This window comes from Zootermopsis nevadensis, unplaced genomic scaffold, assembly GCF_977971745.1.
Source record: "Zootermopsis nevadensis isolate Lab colony 2312 unplaced genomic scaffold, Znev_1.0 Znev_ptg000013l, whole genome shotgun sequence".
Taxonomy (NCBI): domain Eukaryota; kingdom Metazoa; phylum Arthropoda; class Insecta; order Blattodea; family Termopsidae; genus Zootermopsis; species Zootermopsis nevadensis.
In genome coordinates, this window is record NW_028259145.1 from 6939224 (window position 1) to 6952833 (window position 13610).

The following is a 13610-nucleotide window of genomic DNA, read 5'->3' on the forward strand; positions in this document are numbered from 1 at the left end:
TGCGGTGTGTCACCTAGGGGTGTTGTGGGACCATCCTTCTCAGAAACTGACATGTTTATAAATTCTATGTGAAACATCTGCATGTTATCAAGAGTATCAAAATGGCAATGATCTAATATTTTCAAAATGTCATAAGCTTCCAAGCAAAGCAAGCAACGTCAATTGGGACCACAGCATCTGGTGAACAATTTTAATTTCTATTTACTAACCAACACTCACCCACCAAAGTATAATTACCTGCAGGTATGATGGATAGCTCTCCATCAGTCTGTTCTTAGGTCTCCTGCGCTGGGCTTTGCGACGAGGCTTGTCTTCAGGGGCTGAACCCCCTTCTACATTACTTGTGCTTGCTGGTCCTGCTGATGTAGGGGTAACTGCTCCAGACGTAACCTCACCACCGCCCTCTTCATCTTTCTCCTTGTTGCGAGTACTACGTAGCCGGGCATTAAATCCTCCAATTCCTGGGAATCACGGTTAGGTTATGATATTGAAACGAATGTGAGAAAATAAAAGCTCAGATGGAGTGACGCATATGTTAGTTTAAGAATGAATGAATTGGGGAATGCAACAAAGGAGATTGAGTGGTACGTTTTTACGATGTTGGTACAATCATACATAAGCAATTAGTGTACACAGCAGCCCGAAGAAATATCTTGCATGCCTGTCTGAGTTAGTTCATTTAATTTGAACATGAAAGCACCAAGATAATATGGATAAGCTCAGAAAGTATTCCATACAGAAATACACATAATATTTTGGTGACCATTCTCCACAGACCATTTTAGTAAATAAGTATACATACAGAATGCCCAGAAGTGAGTGTTTAAAATCTAGGCAGTAAGGACCTCAACAACATTGGTAAACTTCTACCGGATTACATGGTGCTACAACCCAGAAGACAGGCAGCCATATTCACACTCACCACCGTGAGAACTTAAAATCATACTGATGCATTATGTTTAGACAGTAAAATAACAGAAATATTTTACTAACAATAAATATACAAACAATTCTTTCACAGACAAATAATACTGCATGAAATAATGAGGTAAAACACATTGTTTCCCCAATGCCATACTCCATGGACAAAGGAGTAACTGTGTCCATAAAACAATGTTACCATGCTGACCTTAGAACTCTTGCCAATGAAGACAGTAGTATAATAGCATTATGGAAAAAATGACAGTGCTGGATGCTACAAAGAGCGCATTTTGGGCATCATCTTCCATGAATCCAATAACGCTGGTTAATCATGGATATGATGATGTTGATTTGCTAGGTTTTCTTAACACAGGAATTGTAAGGTTCAAAATTCTTGATATGGTGTGTGTGATGGGAAGTTTTTTAAATGTAAACAAAAATAATATTGTAGAACAGCTACAAAGTGATGCATGTGAACTGGGCTTCCAGCACATGACAGACCTTGACACTGCAAATTCCATCATAAAACAAAAGGTAGAAGAAGATGGGGAGGATAAGAGTGAAGTAGCAGCAGTACAAAGCAGTGAGTGTGTTAATAAAGCATGGCGCTAGATTGTGCTGATACTACTATACCATATGGGGCAGAGGGTTCAAATACAGTGGCATTACAGCAGTCAAGAAAGATAAGTACTGCTGTTGATGTGTCTAAACAGTTCACAAAATCAAGCAACCGTTACAAACTAGTTCTCAAAATAAATTCCGGAACTGTGTAAAAAAAAAGGTAATTTGTAGTATCTTGTGTACTTTCTTCTGTCACAGAAGTTTCTCAAACCATGATACAATGTATATCACTAATTAGAATTTGCAGCTCTGAACAAATACAAGTGCAGGCTCACAGCCACCACCTACAAAACACTGCTATAAAGATACAGCGGGAGAATACCATTACCAATGTCTTAACTTACCAAGTTTCTGCAGATTCCGCTGTCTCTTTCTCCTCAATACCATAACTCCACTTTCAGTAGTGTGAATTGTAAAACCCTCTGGAGGGTCTGGAGGACGCCCATCCTCTCGTGGAGGCACGACCATCCCCTCTTTGTACACCTCCACTGGCTCCATTTTTGCATCCTCCTTCGCCTCATCCAGTTCCAGTTTTGAAATGGGATCATGTTCCAATGAGCTATCTGCAAGAGCATCACAAGGCACTCTTGTATTGCAGGTGTAGGCAAGAACATTATGGTGTTATCTACCACTAGGCTTACAAAATATGAAGTCTAATTATTAGCAAGCAAAGTTCACTACCTTGATAATATTCATTTGAAAGGATATGAAAGAAATGCTCAGCAAATCCAAGGATCGTAATGGTTAGGACAAATGCATGAAAGACTTACCATTTGCTGACAATCTAATACCAAATCAGAATTATAAAAATTTATAAAGAACAGAGTTCACCTCAAACAATTACATTAAATTTGCAGTTTTAAAATGCGAACAAGAAATAACAAAATTATGATTATTCAGGCACAAATTTGGTAAGAAAAAGTATCATAGTAGATTACCACATTTCAGAGCAGGAGGAACAGAACATTTCAAGTATTAGATATTATAATATGACAATAATTTAAAGAATATACAAACACTACAAAGAAATTGTGATACAATTAACACCTTCAGTGGGGGCAAAATGTATGCAATTGCATCACCAGGTGGGGCTTTTTTATCTTATTAAAGATAATGGTGATTTTTTTATATATTACAGACAATACATATTTATTAGGTATGGAAATAAACATTTTCATTTTGTTTAAATTTGTAGCTATTTTACGAACAATTTCACCACATTTTTTATTCCCTTTTATTTACATTGGATTTAGTGGAGTAATTCACTATAACTGCTTTTTAATGTCTTGCAGGACCTATTGTTCACATAGTTAAAAAAACAATTTTCAATTCCATCAAATTAGTTACGAAAAAATCATTAAGCCAAAAACTACTGTTCTGTCATGTATGGTTCCTATTTCTCCCCTGCCATCCAAATCTCAGTGTAAGCGCAAATTCTATGACTTAGAGCACCACCACTGAGTTTAAAAAAAAAATTCTAGATGGCAGAGCACTCAATTGAGGCATGACAGAAATAGCATGCATATATGAGCTTAGCCCACTGAAAAATAGTATTTTTCCTGAAGCGCGCATATATGCGTGCAACCCATCAGGCAGGCATTAACCAACTGTGTATACATGCGCTTAGCCAACTTAAGACCAGGCCTCTAAACCAGTCAGTTAATTTATTTATTTTGGGTTGAAATATTTTCCTAATCTTAGTTCCAAGCACTTTAAACTGACACTGTTCCCTCAGACCATACCTAGACTGCCACCAGCAACAACAGACTCAATGGTAGCTAGAATGCCAGCCTCTTTATCAGCTTTCGTGGGTATCTTCTTGGTGATACGCTTTTTACGTGACTGCTGCTGCTGTTCCATTGTTAGAGACTTGATCTGATGGAGTCCCATCTCAGACAGACAAACACCATCCATGTAGAACTGAGCCTGGGAACTAAACTTGGGTGCCTCTGCAACATGTTACAACACAACAACGCTACCAAACTCTGACCACAAAGAATATGACAAAATGCATTACATTTGTATCCATACTGGACACCCTGGGCTACCACTTTATATGAATCCCTACATCAGAACTGAAAGAAATGTTCATGCAATATTTACAAACTTAATCTAATACTGGCACTTCTAACAATAAATTTGACCCCACTCAGCCTTTGACCAGCAATTTCCTGTGTACATTTACCTACAGCTTGAAACATGGTTGTCAGAACAAAAGAGGCACAAATGCATCTGTAAGTCTGCATTACCAGCCACTCACGTGACTGCTAATACCAGAAATTAGCCCCAAGTGCTACACCATAAGAACAAGAACATCTATCACAATAGCTCGACCACTTGTGAGTCTGTTTCTGCAGCTGTTAGCAAGTTCATATTATTGAGATACAGATTATGACATTCTGAAGCTACGTTACAGAGCATTAAACAATATCTGCTATTCTAACTCTTCTGTTTTCGAATATTCAGAGAATTAAAAAAAGTGGGATCAAAATGGCAAAGACATGTAAAATATGCTGTCAGTCTGGTTATTTAGAAATGATTTATCCTTAGTAATCCAAATTTTATTTGAAAATTCTACATTAAGAACTGAAATCAATATACTACAGTTTATTTCACAATTTTCTGCACTTTAAAGTATTTAAATAACATCTGACTGCAACACAGAATGGAAGAAACTGAATATCCATCAGTTAAAGGTTCATTTATATTCTATATCATCCTTCTTTGCTATTTTATTTTTTAATTTCATTTTTTTATATCTTCATTCTATATATTGTATTTTCCTGTCTCCTTCCATAGTTCTATTCTGCCCGCACATTGGTCAGGCTGCAGTTGGCCACATTCTCACACTCAACTCCCTTGTTCTCTCAGTCCTACCCCCTGATCTTCACCCTCAACCACTGGTGCATCAACGCTTCTGCATTGTCTGATCTGCCCCTGCATCTTAAACCACTTTTCTGTGTGCTGCTTACTGATAATGGATGGGAGTAAGTACCTCCAAAATGGCAAACTATATACCACACAATCGCAGAAGAGTCATCATATTCAGACCCATTACCTCAAATTTTACTGGAAACAACATACTGGTACCCTCCATCCCATACTGCATATGCACCCAGCTCTATCAGCTTTATTTATGTATATATGTTCACTACTAATTTAAGAAGCTAGTAATTTCTTACACTTCAGTTTTTTCTGAGTAGTCCCAGTATTGTATGTATGTATGCAACTTCTCTTTCATTTCCATATACTTGCCATCCATCTGTTGCAAAATCGATTTTTTCATGGTTACAACTATTGTTCAGCAGTTGTAATACAAACTTTGCTTCCTCACTATCACATCTGATAGAACAAATGTGTCCTCTGTATTGCAAGGAAAAAAGTTTGTCATTGACTAGTGATAATTTTTCACTGAATATTCTTTTAAAAATTGATAAAACATATATAATCTGAGAAAACCAGTTTTCTGTTTTATCAAGGTTCAATTCTGACAGGTTTTACTTTGTTGCAAACATGCTTGTTATTTCCTTTTATTTTAATAAATGAGGTCACCTTTCAAAATGTCCTCTCCGAGTGATTACCTGGACTTTTAGTTGGTGTTGGAGGTTTCGGTGGTGGTGGTGTAGGTTGCAAGTGCGGTGGTGGAACGTCCCTGGGGCGACAAAGAACACAGTTGTATCCATCTTCTGCACACCTCTCAGCTTCGGCTTCAGTGTGAATCTGATCACACAAACAATGTAACCACCTAAAAACAATTTGAGAAACAAATAAAGAAAATATGTGTTCCTGGTAGTGTTAAGAAAGCCATCAAAACAAGAAGTTCAAGAGTTTTTGGAATCAAAAAAGAAGGTGGGTTGTTAAAGGTATATTCTTATACTACTAGCAACAAACAGCGTTGCAATAAAAACTATCAGTAACTGCAAAAAGCAACAGAACAAAACTAAATGCCAGTTAGGTGCTGTTTTTTGATGGGGAAATAAAATGACCATTTCATAATTTGCAGTAATGTAAAAAACTGACAGTACCAATTATTTCACTCTGCACATATTCCCACTTTTTCACTTTGGATATAGAGATCCAGTATCTAAAACACTGTATTCTTTCTAGAATACCAGACAGTGGACAAAGTCCAGAAATCCAGTAACAATAACTGAGAACTGCTGTAATATTAACACTAATAGATCTAAGTACAAACCTCTCACACTGGACACACTGAATAATGAGGTCCCCCTCATTATAACCCTCTAAACATGACGGACAAGTCGTATGAGATGCACATGGCCCACATTCTGTAAAACTCTTCTGCCACATACAGTTGAATCCTGGATCATTGGAACCGCATGACAAGCATATAGCACACCTGTAATAAACCATGCACATATGAATTCAAATTAACAATACTCAAATCTGCAATTCATTAAGCAACAGACTCAAGAAACATGTGGCATAGACAACTTTTAAAAATGCTGCAATTGAGAACTTTCCAGATTCAACAATCATATTCCAGCAAGACCTGCATCTCCAACATTGCTATAAAGGAGCTTCCTTGCTCAATTGCAGACAACAGCACTGAAAGAAGTATGACAGGAAAACGCAAGCAAACACACAAAACCCCAAGTATAAATGCAATGAGAACAAAACATAATCTCTACAATTGTGTGTGTTTATGTTCGCTCACTGATAATATAACAAAATTTCAATCAAAAGATTGTGGCAGCTTTACAACCCACCTTCAGATGATTTACTGTTACTTGCGCTGAATTGCAAACACATATGGATGATACTACTTCATCATGAATTATCACCTTTAGAATAATCCTTCAGTTCTGCTGACAATATTTTTATCTCTGTAGAACATGTAAGTAAATGTAGCTTAAACAAAAATTACAAAGTATAAATAGAGGGCTCTGAAGGTGCAGACAGTATGTTCCTTTGAAATACTGTATCTACCCACCTGTCTACGTGGTGTCACATCCTAGAACATCATCATTATCTTCACCACTGTGAGAAATTCAAATCACATGCATACCAAATGTACTGGTGACTTAAAACCAACTCTTCCACAGTCCTCTGATACATTCCATCTTTCATAACAGTTAACTTCAAAACTCTACAATAAATGTTGCATGGTGAGATCAGAAAGGTAACGCAATGTGTCACTGACTTTCTGCATCACACATGATTTATGAAATATCGGTGCATTTAGGGTAAGGCTTCTGTCAAGTCACGGAGGAAAACTAGGTCAAGTGACATTTCTGTCCACATCACTGGCTTGCGTTACTCAGTAATTTAAAACCTTTGGTGGGATATGATGTTGATCTTGGTTTTCTGAGAACACCATGTTCACTTCCATGCAGATACCAACATTTCACAGGATCATACTGTCTTCACCTTCAGGGTTGAAACACTTATAACAGAGGCAGTATGTTCCTTTGAAACATTGGTATCTACTTGTAAGTCCACACAATGTTAACAACCCAGGGCAACATCAACAACTTCAAAGTGAGATCCTCAAATGTGATTTACTGAGGGACAATACATATGTCACAACCAAAATAGTACCCACACTTCCAGTTTCCTCTATACAAATATGTCATGGGTCTTTCCTAAAAATAACAGTTTTATGCATTCTCAGAACACAGAAAATGAACATTTTGCAAAATATTTCAGCCAGATTTGACACTACCATTATTCAACGTCAATCTCAAGAAAATCAGTGACATTCTATGAAGTGAGGAAGGCTAGATTTGTTGCTAATTTCTAGTTCTTTCTCTCTCTCTCATACACTGTTCCTACTAATGCTAAAGCACGAACTAGTTACAGACTGTTACCAATTTCCAACATGATGAGGTGTAATAATGTAGTTCCTGGAATGCCATCACAAAAGCTGTATTTAATTACTTACACATTAACGGTTGCTGTCACCTCTGAAGTAGTCTCCTCGCACACAAATACACTTGGCGAGTCAATGTTTCCGATGATCAAAACATTTCTAAAACTCCTTTTCTGGTATGCTCTTCATGATGGTCACCATATGTCAATGAATGTCAGCAGTGACTGAAAAACTTCAATTTTGGGAATAGCCAGAAATAGCATGGGGCAGATCTGGCGAATATGGTGGATGGTCCAATTTCAATACTGATTTCTTTGCCAAAAACTCCCGAACAGCAAGCGTGTCATGACCGGGGGTCATAGTCATTATGAAAGAATCAAGCATCAGACCAAAGCCCAAGTCTTCTCCCATGTACAGCCTTATGTAACCTTGCCAATATTTCCAAATAACAATGCTGGTTCACTGTTTGACCATACGCAAAGAACTCGAAGTAAACAATGCCCTTGTGATGAAAAAGACAATAAAGAATTTTCTTCACATGGGCTCATCTTTCTTTGCTCTCTCTTGGCCATTAAATGACACCTAACTTTTTCATAGCATCAGCGCCATAAGCCACTGTTAACATCTGCAAGTTTCACTCAAGCTTTTGTCTAACACTGCACATTAAGAAAAAATACCCGCCTTCAGTATCAACTTCTCTCTCTGCAGCTGAAAGCTGTTACAATGGTGAGGAATGCAGAACAGGTTACCAGTATTAAGCTTAGTAACATCAGAACAGCAGTGAACATGCAGAATCCAACAGTACAAAATAAATTAACCAGACATTAAAAACTCAGTGCAGTCAGAATAGGACTGATTTATCAGAATAAATTATCCAAATGTTAGTGGTAATGTGACAAAAATTACTGAATGAAAAATGACCCACAATAAAGGTACTGCACAAACCAAAGCTGTGAGTTGCTACAGGGAAATTAAGTTCACAGGTCAGCAGCACAGACTAAAGTTATTAGTTTGTGTGTATCCAGGTAATGTAGTTATGCCTTGCAAATACATGTGTGGTCATGGAAATTTTAGCTAACTACTTACTTACCGTTACTTCCTGTCAAGTGTTTCCAGTCCCATTAGCAACATATAATTTTTTTAAAAATCTTGCCAATCTGATGCACTAATACACAGAGATGGCCCTACCATACAGACTCATGATGCAAGTTGTAGCATTTGTACCCATGTCTTCAATTTAAGCCCACCACAATAGCATACTGTGTTAAATTTATATTAAACACAAAAGATGCTCATCTTAAAGACAAAACATAAGCACTTTATACCTATTATGTATTATACTTTCTAAAAATCTGCAAAGAGGGAAGTTGCATATGCACGTGCACTCTTGTAGGCTGCCTGCAGTCAGAGCTTTGATGTGACCACCACATGGGAAGAATAGGACAGGTATGGATTCATGAGTCCGTAAGTTATGCACAAAAAAGTCATCACTAAAATCTCATCTAAATAATGAATAGTTTACCATTTGCATTTCCAGTTGCCATGAGGGACATAATCCAGAGGTGGATCCATACAGTATATATGAAATGAGATGTCACAGTCATCACACAGGATCAGTCGTGCTTCATCATTTCTCTGTCCACAGCCTTCACAAACAGTACAGTCCAAACACCTCCACCCTTTCTGAAGAATAACCTTTGTTACCTGAAATTAGTATTTCAGATATCAAGACTGAAAAGGTTTTAAACACAACTAGGTAAAACACTGTACTTATGCCTGCACTTTTCTGAAAATAAACAGCACTTAAGCAGCAAAATTGCATATTTCTTACATCATGCATCTTTAACAAACTCATTACCTCTTGCTTGTAACAAGACAGATATCAGATTAATCTTCTATAAGCAACTTCAATGAACTTCATACACAAAGTAAAGGCAGCAGCAATTGCATACCGGTATATATATAAAAACAAATACAAGTTTGTAACAAATCTGACTTAACCCAACAGTTGGATCATGCAGTACTGTAACTACCTGAAATGCAATGAGGGGGATTAATGTAGTGAAAGAAAGATTCCAAATGACAATTCTCTCTAAAAAAAACTGTGAGACCAAAGACTGGAATGCAGGTCAGCAACAGTACTTAATCCAAGCACCATCTTAACTTTCACATAGCCACATGCAGTTGAAGTGTTTAAGTGTGTGTCAATTTGTGAGGCACCTGGCATACACCAGAAGTGAAGTGAAGGAACCACAATAAGCATAAATGTGTTACACCTAATGGTGTAATAGCTAAACGTTTGCACATATTGGCCATCTAAAGCCATCCTGATGGATGGCTACAAAGGAGCACATGTTCACACAAATGGGGAAAATCAAGATCCAGAAACTGAGGACCTGTGTAAAGATAAAAAATGCAAGGCCACAAACTTGGCCGATATTGGTTGAAAACACATTTAACCCTTGACCCTCTGAGGAGTGATCCTTAACTAATACCCTAATACACTACCAGAGTAACCCTCTTTCCTCCCTCAATATAACTCCAAAACTGATGACTCTTTTAATCAGAAAGTCAAAACAATGAATAATCAAAAAATATGGATAATCCAAAATAATTTGTTCGGTGCATTCACACAACTTCACATATTACTCTTTTTTATACACACACAAAACTGATGTTTATTGTGAGAAACAGTTTGTAACGGTCACTTGTGTTTGTGAGGAGATGCAAGGCAGGAGTGGCAGACAGCAAGATTAGAGTATCACAAGGATTGTAACTAAATGAGGTAGTCAACAAATCTATCTGTGAAATAAAGTGAACGCTGGTATAATGTAATAAGGCTTACAATGTAAATTAAAAGTACAAACCTTAACATTCACACAATACGGATGGTAACACTGGCCACACTGGGCACAGGAAATAAGGCAACCCTCCTGATCTATGCCAATAGCACCACACATGACACACATGTCCTGTGTCAACACAAATTTGTCTTTGGCTGAACACAACACCAGACGATTCTCCACTCCAGGTTCTTCGTCCGACTTATTGAATGAACAATCTGCCTGAGGTCGCTAAAATGAAAAAATTGACATTGAATAAGTCACAGGTACATAAAAATGTAATTTCATAGAATAACCTGAACTGTAATGCTTCAAGCCAGATGTCATAATGAAACCTCATCCTGGGAGAAAGAGTTGACAGAAGAAAAGGCATTCATGACAAAGTGCTACCTTACCTGTCACTCCATGTATTTCCGGCCAAAAACAAGTCACAGATGTACCTAACAAAAGAAGCTGCAGTAGATGCATTCTCCTTCTTAAGTTCCAAGATTACAGAGCAAGACTGAATGTAGACCTATTACTAAACACTGTGCCTCCAGAAGAATGTCACATGGCTTGCTCACAAAATGATCCTTCTCCATGACACTACTGTGTTACCCATACACCAAGGGACTTGCACTCCTTCAGACCACTGACAAAGCATCTCAAAGCAAAATACTTGCATGATGACAAAGAGAAAGACGAGGTGCACCAATAAGGTGCAAGAAGTCAGTCAAGATTTCTTCTACACACAAATCAAACAAGTACTGTACTAATGGTACAAACATCTCAAACTCCGTGGCAATTATGCACAAAAATTAAAGATTCAACCATTCTGCCTTGTTGTTTTCGATATTTACAAAGAAAGCAGTAAATATGTTTCCTAACACATCCTTACTGAACTACCTTCATTTATCTTGACTGCCGATGTGGCAGTTCAAAAATATAAAAGCACATACTGCGGAATGGTGCCCTCATCTTTGACGCAAACCACATACCTACAAGATCAGTACTCTCCTTACCTGTAAACCAAGTCCAGGCACACCAAAAATTCCTCTCATTTTTGCTTTGGGCGCACGCTTACGACCAAACTCCAGGACCCTTTGCCGTTTTTGATAACCACCGACAACCTTGCCTACGGCACTTCCAGACTTCCCTATTCCTTTTGGTCTTCCAGCAACACTGCTTAAACCCAGCTTCTTCTTGGCAATCTTGCTCGCACAAAATGGTTTTCCTTTGCCCAATCCAACTGCTCTTATGGGTCCTTCATCAGAATACTACAACAATCACACATAACACATTTATCTAAAAACCACATGCACAATTTTATCAAATTTCCATATAAAAGTAATGGACACACAACACATTTGAGGATTTTATTTGGTAGCAAGGAGTGCTATGCTGAGAATACACAAGACAAAGCAGCAGACTTGGCAATGCTGTTGCACAAGCTGTGTAAGAAGCTCGAGTATAACATTTTCCTTATTCTTATAGCAGGAACTAAGAAGCAGGAATGAAGCATCAATTGTTAATTACCGCAAGACAGTCCCCACCACATGTAATATTCTCAGTCACACTTTATTCATTTGCAACAGGTTTTCATTACTGTCAAGGTCAACCATAGTTACTATGTCTGTGTCAGCATTTGAACATAGCTCAGTTCATTATGGCTAGTTTATGCAACAGAATAGCAAAAACATTAGTTCACCAAATAAAAACAGTCTACACATCAGTATCTTCACTACATGTATGAGCTACTCATAATATGTGAACAAAAGAGAAATGTTACTTCAGACAGTGGTACAGACCAGAACATTCATGCAGCATATCATATTAACCTCCCATCCCATTCCACTTCAGTAAGACACCACAATTAATGACTGACACACACAGCTGATGTAAAGAAATGAACTTGAAAAACTGATGATTTTAAAGAAAGCAAACATAAGAAACCATACCACTGCCAGAAAGTCTGAAGTGGAAGTATGTGATAGCAGCGGTCACACACAGTAGTAATTGCTAGCTATTATGGTTTTCTTCAGTGATCATGCATGTGTATAGGCTTCTAAAATATGAAAAGCCATAGGCCTATAATATATCAAGTTCCTCATCTTCTGACAAAATAGCCCCATTAGTAAGTTCCTGAAGTTTGGCGAATGTTTCATGGCACACACTATACATTCAGAACCTTTAGAAATATAAGTACTGTATGATAAAATCATCTCTGGCTATCAGCCATGTCAGTTTCTCAAAAACTGGTGTTTCAGGGACAAAATCCTGATGATGGGGATGGAGCTGGTCCCTGAAGCACTGACTTTTAGCCAACTGATATGGCTGATGGCCTAAGAAGATTTTATTAATGTTAGCTGCTCTGAAAGCTGCACATCATACAAGTACCATATGAAAAATTTAAATCACTGTATACAAATCATCTCTTATTTCATTTCCATTATGTGATTCAAGTTTACTGTACCTTATCAGATGAAGAATAGTCCACTTCCATGCTGGTATCTTCTGCAGCACAGACAGATTCCTGAGGCCCAGTCAGACTAGATTCCATTCCAGCATCTTCAGTACCTGCATGAACAACAGTAAAACTCACAAAACACAGTATACAGTACCGGCCACATAAATTGCACCACTTAACATAAGGTTATAAAACATGTTGCTGACAGCACAGGAACTGCTCCCTTTTTCTTCCACACACCTTTACCTGCATGATTAAGGACTGAAAATGTCATCACAGACTCAGCACAGGCTGTGATTATGTAATTTATTTTATGAGTAAATGAGTAACAGCAAAATCCTTTTGCTGCTTCAACTGCATGATAAAAAATTACTGAGCCAAAACAAACAATATTCCTTCACCTAGGCCTGCTCTTATAAATTATCAATATGTTGTGGGCCTTCCACATGCTTAAATTACTACTTTGCACCTGCCAGGCACAGATTTTATTAGTTCTGTAACACATTCACCCCCCCCTCCAAAAAAAAAAAAGAATTATTAATTCTTGCAATGTCCTTTACTTCGCAAGTTTTTAATCAGTACTTTTCTTGCTCAAAACTTGCCAACAGTTCTCTACTAGATTTAAATCTGGACCATTTCCTGGCCATTATAACAGCTGGGTCATTCAATCCATGTGAAGTCATGAAATGGAAGTTGCATCACTGTCACAGAACTTTATGGCATCTGGCAGTCTTACTGTGACTCTTCATGAATTAGTAAAGAAGCACTTAGCTTCTATGCCTCATTATTCCGTGAGATTTATAACATGACTGAAATAATTACCAATAACCTTTAACACAACACTGGATATTATTAAAATTAAAAACCAGACGTATTACAGCTTTACATAGCAATCATCAGGTTTATTATGTTTCACATTAGTTCAAAAAGTTGACAGTATCAGTGG

The 13610-nt window shown here is 37.6% G+C and overlaps 1 protein-coding gene across 15 annotated transcripts in view; it reads right to left on the reverse strand.

Annotated features, from left to right (window-relative positions):
* LOC110838850 (Lost PHDs of trr) overlaps positions 1-13610 on the reverse strand; it is a 180262-nt gene that overhangs the window by 139041 nt on the left and 27611 nt on the right. For all 15 annotated transcript variants that reach the window (XM_087348840.1, XM_087348838.1, XM_087348839.1 and 12 more), the window contains 9 exons: positions 12671-12774; positions 11220-11474; positions 10243-10449; positions 8898-9079; positions 5738-5902; positions 5124-5287; positions 3285-3491; positions 1887-2105; positions 238-461 (listed from right to left, as the gene is read on the reverse strand). In XM_087348840.1, the coding sequence (XP_087204966.1) occupies positions 238-461; positions 1887-2105; positions 3285-3491; positions 5124-5287; positions 5738-5902; positions 8898-9079; positions 10243-10449; positions 11220-11474; positions 12671-12774 (1727 nt within the window). The remainder of the gene's footprint in view (positions 1-237; positions 462-1886; positions 2106-3284; positions 3492-5123; positions 5288-5737; positions 5903-8897; positions 9080-10242; positions 10450-11219; positions 11475-12670; positions 12775-13610) is intronic.